Here is a 20,864-nt window from a genome sequence, read left to right as displayed (position 1 = left end):
TACTCAGTAGAGAGCTTAATCTGCCGAATCAGGGCAAAGTGGATTAGAAGATGAGAGCGTTTAATCAAAGTGTTCTCCCAGTCTAATTACACATCCCATTTTCTGACACAACACACACTGTTATCTGCCACTGCATTTAAACATCAGCTGCTCTGTTTAGCTGCCCTGCCCCCTCCCAGTGTGAACGATCACACGGCCTAGATGTGACAAAAACCCATGAAATGTAAACACAGGTATGTATACTCACATTAAACGGACACACACATGTCCACAGTGAAAACACAGACATGCGCTATACATGAACAGAAGGAGGATTAAGTTCCAAAATCAAAAACTCTGATTACACATCTGAAACATGACATGTTGTTATGATAAAGGAGTAGTTTCTTTTCTTTTCATTTCACCTGGATGGGTCCGATGCTTATATGAAAATTGAGATTATTTGACAGGGTTATGAGGGATCGGATCATCTTAGAAATACTGACAGCCATTAATGGAATATTTGCGTCACAACAAAACAAATTGTTGGTAAATGCTGCTGTTAAATAAAACTATGATGCTGGAACACATAAATATTGGTCTAGAAATAGATTTCTATTTTATATATTGTAATAAACACATTTATTTTGATAAGGGATTAAACGTAAAGCAATAACTGGTTGCAACCTGACCAAACCAACCTGAACATTCACTTTAAATCGTACAGAAAATACTGTATAGCACTACTTTTTATACGCGACATTTAAACTGAGGGTGTTGTGTTTGCTTGCATTAAAAAACAACAGACACTGTATAGGACTGGCTGCTAAAACACAGTAAACTCAATATGTCAGTAGCGCGAGTCCACACTGAGTCAGTCAGCCATTTCCCTTTGTGTTAAACATGCCTCTACAGGACACAGCTGTGGTGACTCCTAAACCAAACCTCATGCTGATGGGAGGGTGAGAAGAGCGGGTTCAGTCTCAGATCAAATATCCATGTTTGGATGTGTTCCCTCACCTACCTGATAAATAATGTGCCTGCTGTACAGAGCTGAGGCTACTGGCTCAGAGGCCAAGCGCTTGTCCAAATAGTGTTTTCAGTGTGTGCACATGCATGTAGACCTATTTTAATTGAGGACAGTTGCTTTGCTCATCTCTATTATACAGTATCAATACCCCAATTGTGTACATGTCAATCAGCTGGTTATTGCTAAAAGTAGTTCTTGGTGTCGCCTCACATAACCTGCTTACATGAGCCATATGCCGTTACATCATCACCAAGACTTAGGCCAACAGCCGCCATGGTAACTGAATGTGACCAATCAGAGTGGCTGTGGAAACCTGATCATTGTGCTCAAGTCGTGCAGTTTGGCTTCCAGTCAGCCAGACAGGTGCTCATTTGTGTTCATCAAATGTTCTGGTAAAATAATGGCCTAATGAAGTACAGAGCAACGTCTGAAGTTTTGAATATGATTAAACCACCTCCTTTGTGCTCTGAAAGCCCCATTTAACCATTCTTTATTCTTTGCACAATCTTTGCACTGAACCCTGAGATGAGAAAATATGTATTTTTTATTCTGTCCCTTTATTCAAATCAAGAGTAGGAGCGATGTCAGCGCTGAAATTGCTGCTGGGTTACTCTATTAAGCTGGTGTGCTGGATGATAAGTTGTCTTGAATGTTCATGGGTGAGGAAACGTGTGGGTGTCCATGCTGAAAAGATCCTTATACTTCACTACAGTATGTTACATCCTCTACTCACGCAGCACATTTGACTCAGATGGCTGTGTTTGTGTGTGGGTGTCCATGTGTTTATGAATTGCAGGGCCTCCTAGATGAGGACATCTGCTGAGCTAATAAACAATAATCTTGACAAATTGTCACTGTCTGATCACTCGGTCCGCCCTCACAATCACACCACTGAAGAAGCCATTAGAGACCGGGCCAAGGACATGACTGGCAGCTCTCTGGACCAGTGGAAGGCATTGTTGGACCGAAGCCCAGCTGCCTTAGGAGAGGACAATGATTCATGGCCAGAGGGCAACCTGAACAAAGTGGTTAGGGAAATCAGCGATGCCACCCACCAACACATCCGTGCCCTTCAATGGTGAGAACACCAGCTGACTTTATGAGGAGATGGCCTTCTGCCAGAATATGCTTTGTTGCGCTAGACAAAGATACCAAAACAGGCAACTATGAGGGCAATGGTGTTTGAGGTCATGATAATGATGATTTACTGTGGGGTCCGCCTGGAAACTGTAACCTTTCCTCGCTGCAGCATAAAACGTTCAACTAAGATGATGACAATGCTGAAGGATGATAGATGAAAGATAGGATGAGGACTGCGATAGTGATGATGATGTAAGCTTGGTAGTGTACTTGAACTGTCATGACCCCAGGAAAAAATGTGGAAGAGGAAAAAATGACGGCTTGTCTTTGTCTATGACATGTAACGACTGACAGAAAACAAGTGTGTAGACATAAGCAGACACTCAAAGACTCAGACTAAGAGTGTTGACTGACTGGCAGAGAGTTAAAGGTCTTGTGGAATATATATATATATATATATATATATATATATATATATATACACACACACACACACACACACACATATATATATATATATATATATATAAAATAAAAAAAAATCCTAGAAAATCAATCCAATATAAAGGATTTTAATTCCATTCCACCGACACCCTCAGAGATGATGAAAAGCCAGACATCTTCAAATTGGCCTGTCAATCACTTCAACCAACAAATATGACCAAAAAAAAAATAAAAAATAAGAGGGGGAATAACAAATCCAGGTGGAAGCATCCTCTACCTGGTATCTGGCGCTCATACCACAACCCCCCCAACGGCCCAAAACAATATTGGAACACAACATATAAGAAAGCTTATAATAACACGGAGATACCAAATCTGGACAAACTCTTTTATCCAGACGTCCAGACATCAACACCAGGGTGTGAAATATCCAAAGCATCCTTGGTGCCAGCTGTATATTATGGAGGATCACCCAGACAACCAGACTCTAGTTTTCGTCTCATCACAAAGACAAACACACCACGCGCAGAAACACATACACGCATCCTGATAGCGGACATCCGCTGCTATCACTGTCAGTGTTTGCTATGACATCTCTCTTCACTTGTTTTCTTTCACAGTTTGCATTCAGGGGACTCACACAGAGAGAAAACATCTCGTAGAGCAAATAAGTTGACAAAGCAAATACAAGGACAGCTTTAGTGTTCTTTCTGTAGACCATGCAGACACATCACATACAACATGTTGACGTCTGAGAGACTCACCAATGGGCATGTCCTCGTAGATGAGAAGGTAGGTCGAGAAAAAGTAGTTCAGGAAGCGTGGCGGCTGGTTGGAGCCTGGGAAGAAGAGAAAAGATAGTAATTCACATTTATTATCCTGAAACTATTGTGTTCTGTGTTTTTATGTTCACACACATAATGTTGAGTATCCATGGTACTGAAAATTGTTGGTAGGTCTTTCTAGACCACTTGTGCAGAGAAGATGGTTTTGCCGTTGCTTCCCAAACAATGAACGTCCACTCCTTCTCCTTCAAAACCATTTAAAGGCATAGATTTAAGTGGTGTTAACATGCATCCTCAATAGTCCCGTCAAACCTGGCATTAAAATGCATCTCCACGTGCATTTTGAGTGACCACTGGTGACTTCTTCGACATTCAAATAAACAAATTGCCAAACTTAGGGTGCAGTAGAATACTGTGACAAGAGCTGTTGTTTCAATCAGTATGGGAGAAAGTTGGAAAAGTTGGAAAAGTCTGGAGCCGAAACCTTTGGCTCAGAGGAATATCTTTAACATATGCTTAATATGATTGTCTCACAGTGTAACATTATAACAGAAAATAAGGAAAACCATAATAGGTCCCCTTTGATTTTCCTTTTGTCTGCAGTTCAAGCGGATGCATAGCTAGTGCAGCCTGTGCACCTCTTAATTTAATGCAGGTATTGTGATGTAAAATAGGTTAATATGTTCTAGCTTCTATCTTTTTTTTTTTTTTTATGGAAAGTGACTAATCCTAGGTTAAGAAACAACTAACTGTTCTGTTCTATAAGTCCTATAGAAATCCGCTCTTTAATCTCTTCTTTTCTCTCCTCTTTAGTCTGTTAGGAAGCCTTGGAGTTGGAATTAGGTTAAAATACTTTTACCTGTCTGGATGTTATTTCTCACTTTAATGATATGTCAACTGCAACGAGAGGTTGACATATCATTATCCATGTCTACAATAAAGGGAAGACAGCATGAGAGTAAATGCAGAGGATTCATGGCGCAACATAGTCATAAGCTTTAGAAATATAAAAGACAGATTAGATTTTACCAAAATAAATAAAAAGCTTGAGCAGTCCTGGAACAGTGTTCTTTGGACAGAAAAAAAACTAAGAACAACTTGTGCAAGAAAAATATGAATAAATAATGACAGAGACTTAGAACATGTGGAGGCACTGTGATGCAGGCTCATGCATGGCTTCCAGCAGCACTGGGTCACTATTTGTCCACTCTTTGCTACAACACTCGACAGTTTACTCAGGATTTTATTCACCTGCCAATTTGTAGGCTTGTCTATTTTCCTGTTTTCCATTTTGTAATTGTTTCAGTTTAGATTTTTAACTGTTATCATCAGTTTACCCTTTGTAAGTGTATGTGAAATATATCTTGGCTGCACATCAATCACTCTGCACGGGGGTAAAAACATAAACTTGACCTTGTTCGTCTAAGTTTTTAAGACAAATTTTTTAAGTCAGTCATATTGATTTCTCTGTATGGGAGGGGAATAACCTTCCATTATAATACCATTCTTTTTAAAATGGCCTGTGAAAGGGCTGGGCAGGGATCTGTGGTGTCAGAAGGCAGTGCTATACAAGCTGTTTTTTTTTTTTTTCTGAGAAAGATCAGGAAACATGGTCTTTGATCACCTGAGCATGGCGATACACCAGAGACATTGAAGTGAGTATGGGTGGGGCCAACCTGTTTGAAGTTGGAGTGCTTGATAAAGTGAGAGTACTTTGAAAGTAGGAGTGTTTCATTCAGCCATATGCCTGTCTGGCTTGCCAGTATGGCTCTTCAGCCCAACGAGCATGGAGTGTGCTTGACGGGAAATAAAGTGAGGGAGGAGGGGGGTTAATAAGCTGTTCATATCTGTGGCTTCATTACAAAAGGCAGTATGTCAAGCTTGGATGTTTGAATGCAGGTAAATAACAGCTAGAAAAAGATCACAGTGAGTATCATCAATCCAGTTTGCTAGATTAGGAACGTAAGAGTCAAGAGAAACACAAGATCAGAGTGCTAATGGCTTAGTTAGGAAGGGAAAGGAGTGAACACGGAAGAAGTAGTAGCATTAAGAAACACAAGGTGTGAAGCAAGAGTGAGAGACTGGAGGACTCCAGAGAAAGAAAGCAAGCCTTGATAAACTCATTGTGCTTGATGGAAAGAGGTTGTGGCAGTCACTTAATAACTTTCCCCGCTGCTTCAGCGCTCTGTGTGATTGGAGGTGTCTCCTGCCTGTCACTGCGAGACCCTTACTGTGACTTTCCACAACATTGAATCTCTCTCTTATATGTCTTACTCAAGCCCTCACAGAGTCATACCCAGCAAAGAGGCAAATACTGTATTTTTAAGTGGCTCTTATGGCTGAGCTATAAGGTGGAGATCAGGAAAAGGAAAGGAAAGAGAATAAGATTAATTGTCAAGTCAAGAAAATGTAAGGTAACATATTTGTTAGATGTAAGAGAACAAAATCTCTTCAGGCTGGCATTCATATTTCAACAATTCACTGATTAAAATTGGGAAAAAAACACATTTAATCCTTAATTTTACTAACAAAGGTAGAATTATGGTTACATATTGATGAATTTTTTTTCTTTGCTCAAGGAAGTTTGACTGATCATGAACCTTTGAGTTAAGCAGCTTCGGTTTCACAGTGTTTTACATATTCACCAAAATAGCTGCTAAGTAAAACCACTTTTCTCCATGTTTTGCAGCTGAGACGACACATTGTTGTAAATTAAGTTTAAATGGAGCAGGAATTTATGCTCACTGTATAACTTATGCAGCATTAACACCTTTGACTCATATTTTTCCACTCAAAAAATAAAAATGAAAGTCTAGTCTTTGTGAACTTATACATATTCATTCTTTCTAATCAGGAGGACTCACCTTCACAGAAGGAGTGGAGAATGAGGAAGGGAAGGAGGAGCTTGGCAACTGTCATCCTGCCACCTAAACCCACACTCCACGACATCACCTGCACCTGATAAAACACAGAATACAGCTGCAGTTATTTTGTTTGCTAACTTGCCATATGTCTAGCCTCATAATATTCAAACACATTTCAGCTCCTCTATGTCAGGAGATTACTCTGTAAATGAGCACAAGATGTGATCAATTAGGATAAAATAAAAATGTTTGCTTCCCACCAAGCTGCAAGCAGGTGTTTTCTGTGTGTGGTGGTGTGTGTGTGTGTGTGTGTGTGTGTGTGTGTGTGTGTGTGTGTGTCGGCTCAGGGATCAGGGTGTTGATGAAATGAAATTCACAGCAACAGCTCATTTACAGTACAGTGTACACACCGTTTATTAGCCATAATCTAGACACCGCACTGTTAAATGTTTGATTTAAAAAGGAAAAAAAAAACATAACACATGTTCTGGTGCAGAAATGAAAGTGTGCATTTTCAATGTGAGGAAGCTTCAGCTCCACTGGCAGCGACTAAGACAAATTAATAACAAATAATGACCCTCAGCATTTGAAGAGCGTAATTAGGATTTTTATAGTGTGTTCACAGTCAAAATGTTTGCTTACAGGTGTCAACTGTCAATTTGCTGAAAGCAAACCGGCAAATACAAACTGATAAACGGTAACTTGAGGCATAGTTTTATTGGTGGCAAAGAAACACATTTTATTTGATTGTGTTCAATGTAATAAGCCTCTTCTTGGTTTGACACTATTAGTTTTATGAGGATTGCAGTTAGGAAACAGCTGAGTGAGGAGGCAGCCTTACTGTCTTCCCCATTTCTTTCTCCCCTCATCTTCGTCTCCTTCCCCTCCCTCATTTGTTTCCTCTCTTTACACTGTCATCCCTCGTCTCAGCAAGGCCTCACTGGGCGGAAAACTCATTCAGTGACAATTGAATTTTGAAGGGTTATCTTTCTAAATTCTCCCTCTCCCCGAAGCTCACTGTGCTGCAGTTCATGGTAAAAAACGTACAGAGACAGGGCTGCTTGTCCTTCAGGTATCTGATGGCAAAAAATAAATACAGAAACCAGGGTGAGAGGCAATAAAACCCAATACAAATGCTGCCCTGTCGCTGTGGTGCTGTTAAGGATACACTGTATGTGGAGGATTCAATTCAGATAAAGTAGATAAAATTTACAGGTGAGTAAGAACGAAACATAAGGTAAAGAATAGACTGTCACCATTTATTGTATAAATGTGTGTGTGTGCATCTATGTGTATGTGTGTTTACATTTGCTGTGCATGTTTGTCAGTTTGAATAGGGACATTTGTTTTCATTTGGATTCTTGTTTCCTCAGCATTATTGCATTTCACTGTCTGTAACAATGCAACCTGCATGGCTACGTCTTCTACTTTTTTTTTTTAGCCCAGTCCTTCCTCATTTCATTTTCACCTTCCTTCTTTGCTCACACACTTTCAATGCTCTTCCTTGCTGGACCTTGAAGACCTGATTTCCTCAAAACACGGCCTTTCCTTCTTGCTTGTCCTCTCCCATACCGATGTGGTCATCTAGTAGAGGGTATCAGTGTTGACTAAGACAGAAAGCCGACAACAGCCTGAACAGATTTCCCCTACTTGTCCTTTTCCCAGGCAAAACATTTCTTCCTTTATAATATCATTTCCTGCTGTTGGTGTCATAATCATATTTGAGGTTGCACACCCTGGAGCACTTCACGTCGCCGTATGTACAGACAAACACAGTCTGTCAGTAACTACAATACAGCAAGCAACAAGACCTCGGGGCAAAATCTGTGCTGTCTGTGCTCCTCCCTGACGCTTGGTAGGGTTGATCAGTCTGAATGACGGCAATCAATAAAGCCCATTTGCAGTTATCCACACTAAAAACAATACAATAATTGTACATGGAGCAATGAAGAAGCATGCATACCACTTCTGCATATTATCTGCTTTCCTAAACAGAGTGTGGCCATCGCCTATTGATTCTCTTTGTACAAATATCTACAGAAATGCACAGAAATAAAAATATGGGACATCACAGTCACATTCACCTACATTAAAATCTAATGTCTTTCATTTGTAGTGGATCCAAAAATGTTATTATAGTATACAACAAAAATGGTTGATATTTACTCAGTGTCACTGACTCCTCCATGTACACAATCAAACACACACACCCATCCTAGCTAATCCTTTCTCCAAATGCTAAGCGACATCTCTGAGATGACGAGTGGGCGAATATGAATGATGGATACTGGTTGAGACAGACTATGCTGGGTTTGAGAGAGCTGGAGCAGCAGTGGAAAACACAAGCAGTGCTGCAGCAGCAGCAGCATACAGTCCTCTACGCTCACCAGGATGCAGGGGGATTCAATATTAAACATTCTCACCAAAAAGCACCCCACTATGTTGGACATGCTCCATACTATAGCTAGAGGACTAGGTGGACACACTGACCTACCTGCCTTATGTTTTGTCTGTTTCCCTAACCTGGAGTGTGTATTAATCTAGGCTCCTGTTATTGTCTGCCTGAGGCATGGGGAAAGTAAGCAGCTGCCAAGGCTGCTTTGAGCAAATTACAACCTTGAATGTCTTGAATATAACTAAATTGGAATGTGGGTAAACAAACAGTAATTTACCAAAGCTCTAGTGCATGACTTGCATATAACAAGAGTGATGTTCAAGCCCTTGTCACATGAGTCCACAAAATGGTGATTGAGCTAATCAGCACCAGATAGATTTTGCATCATATTGAAGTTTTAAATCTGTTTCCAGTGGCAACATTCACACACTGGGGTGCCACATTTGGAGTTAAGTATGTAATTAGGTTTCTATTAGAGAACAGTTGAGAGTAAAGGAAGAAGAAAGAAGAAGAAAAAGACACACAGAGGAAAGATCACAGTTCAAAGAGCAAGGGACGTCAGATACATGCATTGACTGTATCTGACGTCCTGCCAGCAGGGGGAGAAAAAAGTTCCATTCTGAAACCTTAACTTTAACTATTTTGTCAAGCAGATGAATTACTCAAAATTTTAAGATTTTCTTGACAAAATTATGCCAGCATCTCAGTTGAATTAAGATCAAATAATTCTAATATGTGGTACTCATTGATGCTTGAACACGAACCTGCAGTCTGACTCTGTTACCTTTGAGTTTCGGCTCCTAATTGGACTCTTGGCCTTCCAGACCTGTTCATCATTCCCCTAGACTCTTCCCCCACATTTCCTGTCTATCTACACTGTCGCTATCCAACGAAAGCCCTTCCAGAAAGGGGTCATCACTAGGTCTGCAATAAATGATTATTATCTAAATTAATTAATATATTAATTATTTTCTGAGCAGTATACCATTCAATAATAAACAGGTCGTTTACATTTTTATTCAAACATCATGGAATATCCATGATCTCTATGAATGAAAAACACATTTCAAGTATCATCTATCCAAAAAAAGTTAAGATTTATTCAGGTTTGACCTAATCAGGAAACATGTTGTTTACTACATTCATTCATCACTCAGTGAAGACTCTGTTGAGAATGAGTCAACTTGGATAGCTTGTGCTGATTGAAAAGTGAGCAGGAGTCACCATGATTAGGGACGGACGTATACATTACAACGTTCTGACGTATTCCAGGCTAACCAGCGTTGTAATGCCATCCATGACATCGACAAATCCTTGTAGCTGAGGTGTTACCCTCCACAGCAATTGCAAGAATACATACAGAATAATTCTAGTACATCGGGAAGTACGCTTTGCTGCTGAGTGTTTTGAGTGCCACAAAGAGAAGTCTAATTTACTCCATCGCCTTGGACTATGGTGGAGAAATTTAGAAGTACTTTGGGTACTGTGTCAGTTTGCCAAAAAATGTAACTGAAACTATCAGCATGGCAAGATAGCCTGAGGCTGCGTTGTATATGACTGGGATGACGTGAACATGTAAATGCCTGGTGTGCCACTTTTTTATTACTATTAAGTACAAAATATTCCTAATTCCACCATTGTTGTGTTTTAGTATCACTTGAAATAACATTTTCTGAAAATGGTATGGCAATTAGTTCCCTTTTAAGTCTTTACATGGGAGGCTCGGGCTATTGTGTGACCATACAATGTGCGGTTTATGGTGCATACAGCATGCACCACTGCAATCACTTCACTAACAAAGCGATGGGAGGAGAATGGGAAGGTGGGGGGTGGTGGTTGGCAATCAAACCTCTGCTTAGCTCCCTAGGAACCCTGGCCATGACCCCGGCTTCTATATTCAAAAATTAAAACCAATTCTTTGATAACAGATTTAGTATGAGCCATAGTTTTACTGGAGAAGTAAGTTTGACTACAAACAATCCTATTTCACAATTCGGCAAAATGTAATTGAAAAAAATAGGTCTGATTAAATATTTAGGAAATTTGACCGTATACAATTGGGTGTTTCAAATGTTCAAAGCCATAAATGAAAAGACCCATCAGTGATAATGACTCTGAATCCAGCTCACACGCCGTACCATTTAAAATGCCATCAGGCATAGGGCAGATGAATGAAACTGAATGAAACCAGAGGCTCTTGTGGTGGGAATGGGGTAATTAAACTGCAGAAGACAGGGCTAAGCAGGAGTGGTCCTTAATGCAAGCTGGGCCCTGCTGTGGCACTGTCCCACTCCATTGGCTGAACTGTCACCATTTATCAGTCCCTCACATCGCCTCCCCCCCAACTCTGTCAGAGACGCTGCTCCTCTTCTGCTCACCCCCATTCACTTTTACATCTTGTACCAGTCTCTCACTCCCCACAAGCTTGCCATTTTCTGTCTGTTGTTGCTTGTTTTTCCCTTTTTTCCATCATCTCTCTCTCTCATCTTCTTTTCTATTCTTGTTCTTATCTACAATGGCTCATGTCTCTTCCCTTTTCTTTTTTGATTCTCCACACAACTTGACTTGCCCAATTATATACGTGTTCTGTAGTCATTTCAAACTGTTCTTTGTGCAAAGCTTTGGCAGATAATTATGTCTCTTGTGTCCTGATGTAAAATGTCAGCACAACAAATAAATGTGTTTTGAGGGCCATGCATTTGCAGTTTGGTCATATTATGTGTTGGTAACATAAAGTATTCCCATACAAATGGTAAGATAACTTAGGACGGCTCCTTGAAACTTTTTTTGTTGTAGTTTTTCACTTGTGAATAATTGACCATGAAAACCATTAAATCAAATCCAAACATTGCACTGTACTACATGCCAACATGCCATAGATGCCATAGATCTTCCAGATTTAAAAGACAGACTATCTTAAGACCTAGAATGACTGTTAGGGTCACATACAGCTCCCACTGGGTTACATGTAGGGTGGCTCTAATCGAGGACTATATAATGAATTGTGGCCTTTTGGCTTATCTGGCTGTAACATGTGATTAAAGCAGTCTAAAGTGCAGAGTAATATCTGGACTCATTGTGCCATGTCCAAAGAAGCCCACCTGCTCACATGGCTGTATCTCCTGGCTTACAGCACTCGATATTATTGATTACATGGCAATTGTGTCTGACTTGCTTTAACCTCAAAGGAACCCCTCTCAGAGGGGAGTGGAGGGTTTTAGCCGGCAGCCAAATCTGGATTATCACAGCAAATCAATGAGAGATTTCTGCCCGCCCTCGGCCCTCATAAAAAAGCCATCACTCATTAGCACAGCGATCTGAGACAGATTAGCAGACATTTGGCTTTGTCAGGGAGGAGGGAAGGATAGCACTGCTCTGATGAGCTGAGTAATGTCTTCCTTCCCGCCCTCTTGATCTCTTCATCTCCAACATGACATGACTTCTGAAAGCCTTACTCAGCAAACCTCACTCACATGACAAGAGTGCAGTGTAAACAGGATGGCATTTGGATTACAGTGCATGCTGTGCTTTCTGAGTGGAAATGGTAATCAAACTGGCACTAAACACTGATTCTGAGGGAACTGGTGATCGAGTCACACACGAAACAGTAGTTAGCACATTTTATTTGGGGCAGATTTTCAGAAAGAAGGCCACCTGGCACATTATATAATTTAGCTTCTTCATAAAACACCAGTGGAGATTTAATTCCACGCCAGTGAGCAAATCCCAAAATCACCAAATCAGGCAGATGTTAATAAATTGTAAAACATGACATGAACAGCTTCCCTCAGCAGAATTGAAGCCTGTCCCTGTTGATTGGCTTCTCCAGAAAGCAGCTGGACTGACGTCTTTTGTCAATAAAAGATCACTACGTCCCCACCAGGCAAACAGACGATAGGGGGAGTATAGGACACATGCCGAGAGAACGCCGTTCTTCCACTGGAGATGCTGCCCGCATCTTCTTTGATCCTTTATAGACTGACAGCAGTGCTTTGCAAAACACTGTGGGAGAGAGGGGGCAGAACCGGCTGGAAGAAGGAGAAGTGAGAGGCACCGCATTACAGCACTCTGTCACAAAATGCTTGAGCAGGCGCAACTCATGCCCACTCCGTCCTGTGTTGACCAATACATGGTGTGTGTTTTGTGTGTGCTAGTGGCTGAGGTGGGAGTTAATTAGACTTCACTGGAATAAAGAGTAGAAGCCTGACGGTGTGCCACACGGAGACACAGCTGGGTGGAGAATGTGCTGCATTTGGCAAATGAATGCTGAGGAGCTATACAGCTATACAACATTGATTAAAAACTGAATAACATGTTGAGGACATTTCATCCTAAAGAAAACTCAACTTAAGTATCTGTTCTTCATAGACTTAAGTAACGTGGTAATGGTTACAGGAGTGACATATGATATTTAAATCAGTTCCTCATTTGAATCAGTAACACTGAAAACTGAAGACTGATACAGAAATGTAATTTACATCATTCAGATCAACATGTCTTCCAATCCCCTTCATCCCATTGGCTCAAATTATTGTGTTTAAGTGAACAACAACCCAAACATAATAAATATTATGTTAAATATTTATTATAAAATCTTATTGTCAGGGTTGATAGTTATATGGAAGGACAATTTTTATGTGTTTTATGGTTGTATTGTACCAGACTTTTCTATAAGAGTAAACTGTTTCTGGTAGATGTTTATTAAACTTACTAATATAAATGAGAATATTTAATCTAGGACTAGATTTTATTATAAAGGAAACTAAATGATGCACAGAAACAACTCACTGTGCAAAACATTACAGCCAATTCACAACTCATAAGATAAGTGACAGAGAGCTCGTGGTGAGAGGTTTGTGGGAACCAAGAAACCATGCTTGCTACTGCCTTCTGTTCCCTGAATGCAGACTGATGAATCCACCCAAGGTCTGATTTTAAGCTTTTAGTGGGTAAACGGTAAATGAGAACATAACAATAATGCATTCCTTGACTTTTTCTTTACTTTCATCCATCTACAGATATAAAAGCCGTAATCAATAACCCGTCATAACCTTCATGTTCACTGCTCAACTTCTATTCTATTGAATCACAATGTTTTCATCTTGACTTTGTAGACAACCCATAACGTTGCATTGTGACACAATGACATGTACTGAATTACTTCTTTCCCATCGCATCTTAAAATGCATGTTTCTACACCATGCTTTCTTCTTTCTTGGCTATTATCCGCTGCGTAGAGCTTGTTAAAGCTGTTGCAGCAGAGGCCTGCGTGTATATCAAACAACACAAACACAGACAGCTGTGTCAGAGGGCAGCCGATAGCCTGTAGAGACTCATTCATCTCCTTTTGTCTCTTTCTCTGGTAGGATGCAGTCAAGCTACTCTGCCAACAGCTGACTGCTTCTATTCTGGTTGAAAGATCAAAACACACCATTTAGTAGCTCCTCTCTGGCACAGATGACCTTTGCATCTCAACACTTCACCTCTCTCCTCATTCAGCGTGCCTCCCATCTTACTTCACCCTCATTGTCTCTCCTCCCATTCTGCATTTCTCTGTGCTGCCGAAGCCCCACTTCAGGGCAGCTTTTCAGGCGTAAATACCAGCAACAAGGATTTGTCACACAACAAAGCTGCCATTAAATTGCTGTTTTGTTTGTTTTACATGCCACGCTTTATTTGCAAGGGAGAATGCATTCCGATATGGTAAACGCTACTGGCTTAGATATGAATCCCCAGTGTTTTCACGGTGGTGAATTAAAAGCTTCAATTCATTCCTCAAGGAAATTTCAATTTCCAGATTCCTCCATAATGGTTTCACACTACGCAATAATGAATCAATACAGGGATACGGGGATTAGTAGCAATAGACTACAATAGGATTATTGTGGATGGTTTACTACCCGCTATTTAAGCCATTAGCTTCTCTAAAAAGGTTCCGTCAGTGATCAGATCTAATGTAAGCTTTAGCACGCCATTACAGATTTAGGAAAGCATGGATTCACGTCCCTAAGGACAGGAGCATGACAGCTCACCTGTAAAATCAAGTGGCTGGGCAGCCCAACCCTCTTCTACAGCCTGTTTTCTTCAGTTCTACCCGACTGCCTTGGCTGATTTAATGACCACACACAGCTGGACCAGGAGAGAGGTGTGTGTGTATAGAAATGGGAAATGAGGGACGAGTACAGTGATCATAATCACAAGTACCAGAAAAATGTTGTGTAGAAACCAAATGCAAAAGGGAAAAGGCAGGACTCGCTAAACGTCTGTGAATTCTTTGCAAAAAGATGTGACCCAGACTCCAAAACCACAACAGGATATTATATGCACCACTGTATAAATATCGCACTAACAACATTTCAGTCTCTCCTTTTTCATCTGATAAATTATTATAAATAAAACATCATACGGGGAAATAATGTAATACATTCATGTGCCATCACATGAGGAGCAGGAAAGGACTGTTCAGATGCTTTCACACATGCTAATTATGGCAAAACCTTTCCCAATGGTTCCACTCACAATTTCCAGACTGGCTGAGTTGCAATTATGGCAACACCATGGGAAAAAAATTAGATGCTTCCTTTTAATAACCATCAATTTTCCACATTGTACATTACCTTCACAGCCTTTGCTATTACACTTATACCATCTTTTCTTGTCTCCGTACCTTGCTCTGCTTCCTGTCTGCGACCTCATACGATAGTCCAGTAGAGTCACTGTATCTGCAATTCATTCCTCTATTCCTCATATTGGCTTTCATTTGAGCCTGTCACTCAAGGTGTCCGTCAGATATGGACTCGCCATTTCAGTATTTTTTATTTTTTTTGTCCTTTTCGTATTCTGAATGAATCTGACAGTGACTCAAAAAGGACAACTGTCAGAAGTGTGCTTTCGTAAAAAAACTGTAGCAGTTTTCACTTTATCACATTTATTCATTAATTTTCTGTAACTGCTTGTCCTGTGGAGAATCGCGGGGGGCTGGAGCCTATCCCAGCTGTCATTGGGCGAAAGGCCAGGTACACCCTGGACAGGTCGCCAGTCTATCGCAGGGCTAACACACAGAGAGACAGACGACTACTGACACTCACACCTACGCCCAATTTAGAATCACCAGTTAACCTAACGAGCATGTCTTTGGACGCTGGGAGGAAGTCGGAGTACCCGGAGAGAACCCACACAGACACAGGGAGAACCCAGAACCTTCTTGCTGTGAGGCATCGGTGCCAACCATTGCACCACTGTGCTGCCCACATACATAATATAAAACATGATATTGATGGGACATGAGAATGCACAACAATTGTTTCAAAAGAATATGCAGCATACAGTATGAGCTGGGGGAACATTATAAACAGAACATCCACACTTATACAGCGGTGGACTGCTGTGAGCATGGATGAAAACCTGCAACATGTGAAAACTATGGCTCAATTTTTCCACGTAATTTATTACAGCTAGAGTGACGACAGCATGTCCTCAGAGGCGTACAAGCTTGGTCACTGCTTTTATGACCTAATTTCGGTTGTGTAAGGCTCATCTGAAACACATCGTTGCATGCACCGTTTAATCTGACAGGTTGGAGACAACACAGTGTTACTATGTATAGTGTCAAGTGAAGCTGGGCCTTGGTGTATGGGTTTGGGTTCAAATTAAATTTGTGTTTTTGCTGTTTCGTGTATGCTTATGTTTTTAAATTGCACTTGCTCGCTCCCTCATAATTAGACTGTCAGATGTTGCATTAGGCTGCTGGTGAATACATAAAAAAGTTGTTCACAGAAATACTAAGATGCTTTTTTTAAATATTGGAATAATCGAAAGTCATAATATTATCCAAAGTTAGAACTTATAGTAATAAGGAATATTACTGAATGAATAGTATGAACAGTCTGAGCAGAGGTAAAATAAACTCAGATTACAAAACCCTGCATTACTGCATCAGCTTTTTCTGAAGCAGGTCTAGTATGAAGACTAAAGCGTCATTACATTAAATATTTAACAAATTCTTCCATATCTATACAGTTACAACCAGGTGCTGTATTTGAAAATGATAATAATTGTTATCAACACTTTTAATTCTTAACCTTAGTGGTGCTCCCCTTCAACCTCGCGTTGCATCGCCGCTGCGTTCAGGTAACACATGAATAAATAAGTGAGCACCAAGGCGCTTCCCAGCAGGCGCCTCTAGAGTCGCCAGGGCTACCTGAGATTACACTGAACACCTGACACCTCTGCGCAAGCATGCACGCTACCTCACATTTACTGCCTCTTTAGCTACTCTGACATAATAACCTTTAATGAAACAACAGCAACAGTTGGAGGGGGGCCATTGAAGAAAGCGATATAACTTGAATGAAGTGTGCGCAGGTGCGATTTTATATGACTATAATAAAAACAGTGCTCCTATCAACCCAACACCACATCAAAACACTATTTAAAATACCAATGGAATACTTGCAAAGCCATTCAAATTCAAAAGAATGCACGACCAAATATAAAAAGAAGTTGGTGTGCGTAAAAGTCTTGAATTACGCACAGCTACAATGGGCATACATGTTATAATACACAATAAAAAACATTATCCATTATGTGAAAAACTCTTCTCTGTCGCAGTCATCCATCAAAGTCTGTTTTGTGTCTCTGAACTCATAGCGGGATGATCATGTCATTATCATATTGTCCTACCTTCCTCGTCCGTGTCCGTCGCTAGCTGAGCGCCTTTAGATTCGATTGCCTGTCCTGCTGTGATGCGTTACCAAGTATCTGCTACCCTCTCTCCTTTCTCCTCTCTCTCCCTTCTCCCCCCTCTCGCTCTCGCTCTCTCTCTCTCTCTCCCGTTAGCTTTACTCTGTCACCACCAACGCCCTGGTGATTGCAAATTCCACTTCCCAATGTTCACAATTACCTCCAAACCCACCAAGCTCAACACAAACCTGCTCTAGTCTGGAGCTCCAGCACAATGTCCCGTATCACACACACACTCCTCCTAAACCAGGGTTACACTCCAGCAATTCCAGCGCTTGTATACAGACACAGACGCATAAGTTTGAAATGTTCTTCTTAAGTCATATGATTCTACTTTTCTCGATTAAGAAACATCAGTTTTGACACGAAACGTATATTTTGCATATTACATGGCATTAATTAATTACAGACATACGTAAGCCATGCCCCTGCTGCGTTTGCTGCATGTCAGTGGGAAAATGTGAATTAATACTCTCACATGAGTTGAAATCATCTGCAAGCTTGACACAAGACGGAGTGAGATTAAAGAGATCTGTTTATGAGGCGTTTAAATAAGATCACGAGCTACTGTATAACGCAGATTAAATTTGGAGTCAATTATTCAATCACGGAGGTTACGGGTGTGAAGAGAATAGCCAGTGTTATATCACCATCTAGTGTATAAAGTAAGAACTACAATCACAAGCAACACGATATCGAAATGAGACTATTGAATGAGTTACAGACTTTATTCCACAATTCCACATAGTGACTGTTTGTCAGCTGAGTGAATAGTCCCTTAACAATAGTTGTTTCCAAACATATCCCAACTATATTTCTTTGAATGCTTTTGTTTGCATTTACACATCAGAGGCACACCTTAATTGCCCCTGGTTAGATACACAACCGTGCCTTCACACGCTTTACAAAACCTACAAAATGCAAAACTTAAAACAAATCAAATTTACGAATGGCTAAATGATAGAAGACCAAGGTAGGGCACACATGAGGTAACAACAATACCGACCTCCCCTGCAGCCAACTTTTAATCCTTACTGCACTGATATAAAAGGCAAAAGAACTGCTTTCACTCACTGCAGAATATTATTACATAAGGGCTATGGCAAGGATGATGACATGAATAAGCTGCCTTTAAAATGTGTAATGATTTCATAATGCTGCAGTAGCTCTTGTCAAAAGAAAATGATGGAAACACTCTTCCTTAAAGAGGAAGTTTTAATTTCAGTTAACCTGGGACCAGACACCTCAGGGAGGAAGCAAATAATTACAGCATGCTATTATGCAACCAAATGTACCTTTGTAGCCCGGTGAGGGAGCTGACTAGTCATCACAATGATTTACTCACAATGATGCAGGTCTCAGGATTTCCCTTTTCTCCCCAAATGCAAGTGGGACAGCTAAAAGCCCAAAAAAACACAAACAAAAATGCAACACGTCAGTTTTAAGAAAACACATTGCATTAAAAATGATACGGTGCCGACCTCTAGTGGACATTTCACGCAGCTGCAGTCTAGCAGTTTTAAAACAGATTTAAGTTGCCATGGTTACGCCAGGTCCAAAGCCTAAATTATAAGTTTGAGACTAATGTAAAGATTTTAATAACACTTAAATAATATGATTAATTAGCGTATTTTACATATGATTATTTTCACATATTTTTTCTTAGTCTTTGGCCTGAAAAACTTTTCCTGCTTGGTTATATTTTTATTGTTTTCCTGCAACACAAATTAAGCACTTGTTCAAAGACAGGGCCAGAGCTACGAAAGACAAAATTACCCAGGACATGTAGCCTAAATACTTTACTACAGACTCGTACTGAAACTCTGTCAATTTAAGGAACAAGGCTAATTAGCACTAGCCAGCATAACTGAAACGCTAACGATAGTCATCACTAAATTTAACCTTCTGGTTGCCTTTCTGTTTTGCTTCAGTGGTCAGTATTTTCGTGTCGACTTTAAACAATTTTTAAAATAAGGTTAAACATACCTTTGTCAAATTCTCACGACACTCATGTTACTTGTGTGCTAACTTTGTGCAGTACGTCCTCTGCATGGCAGCCACCTGTCAAGAACATCACAGGTGAAACGAATACAATCCATGATGACCCCTTACGATGGCTCGGTTCCAACAAGTGTGCCAGTTATTCCTGACAGCGAACCTGCATGCACTAAAGCAGGGTCTCCACTAAATGGATCGCAGCCAACATGAACGCGACTGTGCTCTCCCCTATTGTAATGCAAAGTATCTGCCGTGAAAATGCTGTTTACTGTCCAAGTGAGCCAGCACATTACTCCGTGATAATGTGGAACGAATTAGAATAAATGGAATGAGGCCATTATATTATTATTTTAATAATAACTGCTGGTCCTGTTGAGAGTATGCAATTTAAAAGATGGCCTGTAGTATTCTCTGAATGGCCGTGTAAAATGTGTGTCATGTTACTGAATAATAATATTTAAATAGTTCTTATAACTGGGAGTCTGAGTAATTTGACGTTACACAAAGCAGTGATGTAAAAGCCTTACAAGAATGTCTCGGTGTGAAACTGTGCGGCACTTGTGTATTTATTATATTGTTCTTATTTTTTAAGGCCTATTTCCCATATTTGTAGTACATTTTTATGAAACTCATAGGCAGGGGTTACCTGTTAATAACTATTGTAGTGAATATTTGTATGTAATACTGGTGCAAATAATGTGCATCTAATTCAGTAACTCTGACTGTAAGGAAGATTTAGCAAAACACAGTTTTTAATCCGATTCTGACTTTAAATTGAGAGTAGTCTTTATTTAAAGTTAGACTAAACAAGCAAACAATGCATTATTTTTTATAGTGTTTACAGGTAATCAGTTGTCTCCTGAAACTCGTTCTGACGTCGAGCAGCAGTTGCATCTTTACACACCGAGTGAGAGAGGTCCTTCTGTGTTATGAGGAATGTGGCAGTCTACTAATGACTTCCCAGCTGTCATCTGGAAGAAGCCGGTGCCAAAATGGGCAGGAGGGTGAAGAAAGCTCAGTCTATTACACTGGCACTGCCGTGGCAGCTTCCCCTGGCAGCAATGAATACCCAGACAATAGCTGGCCTAGGTTAATGTGCACCCCTGTTAATGGCGGTTACCTAACACCTTTGGAAGGACTCACCGCGAAGACAATGCCAAGCAGCACCCTGGTTCCAGTGTTGCACCCAGTGTCCCATCATTCTTCTAGACACCGAAGCGTGTCTTGTGTGCGCTCGGCTTCAGAGGCACTGCTGTTCTCTTTTCAGGCCTCTGCTATAGATAGGAAGAAGCCTTACCTTACGAGACCATTACATTATCATGGAAGAATTGAGCATGTGTGATAAAAACTTGTGTTAAAAAAAAAAAAGGTGAGACACTTAACTCGCTGAGTAACTGCGAGAACAAGAGAGTGGAGAAGCTGCTCCCGGGCTTCACAGTCAGTGTTTGCAGGCAGACATGGGCCGCACAGTCGGATGGAGATGAAAAAGCTTGACATCTCAGAGACAGATTCAGGAATGAATCATGACAATAACCCCTGTAAACCAC

General features: G+C 40.5%; 1 protein-coding gene across 1 annotated transcript in view; it reads right to left on the bottom strand.

The window, feature by feature from the left end:
* cdh23 (cadherin-related 23) overlaps positions 1 to 6,237 on the bottom strand; it is a gene marked incomplete at its 5' end in the record, with an annotated part of 145,779 nt that extends 139,542 nt beyond the window's left edge. The window contains 2 exons of the mRNA XM_084561196.1: positions 3,298 to 3,372; positions 6,183 to 6,237. Coding sequence (XP_084417322.1) covers positions 3,298 to 3,372; positions 6,183 to 6,237 — 130 coding nt within the window. The remainder of the gene's footprint in view (positions 1 to 3,297; positions 3,373 to 6,182) is intronic.
* Between the last annotated feature and the right edge of the window lie 14,627 nt (positions 6,238 to 20,864).

Source organism: Chelon labrosus, assembly GCF_963514085.1.
Source record: "Chelon labrosus genome assembly, chromosome: 15".
NCBI classification, from domain to species: Eukaryota; Metazoa; Chordata; class Actinopteri; order Mugiliformes; family Mugilidae; genus Chelon; species Chelon labrosus.
Note: the sequence above shows the minus strand (reverse complement) of the source record. Positions and strands in the feature narration are given on the sequence as shown.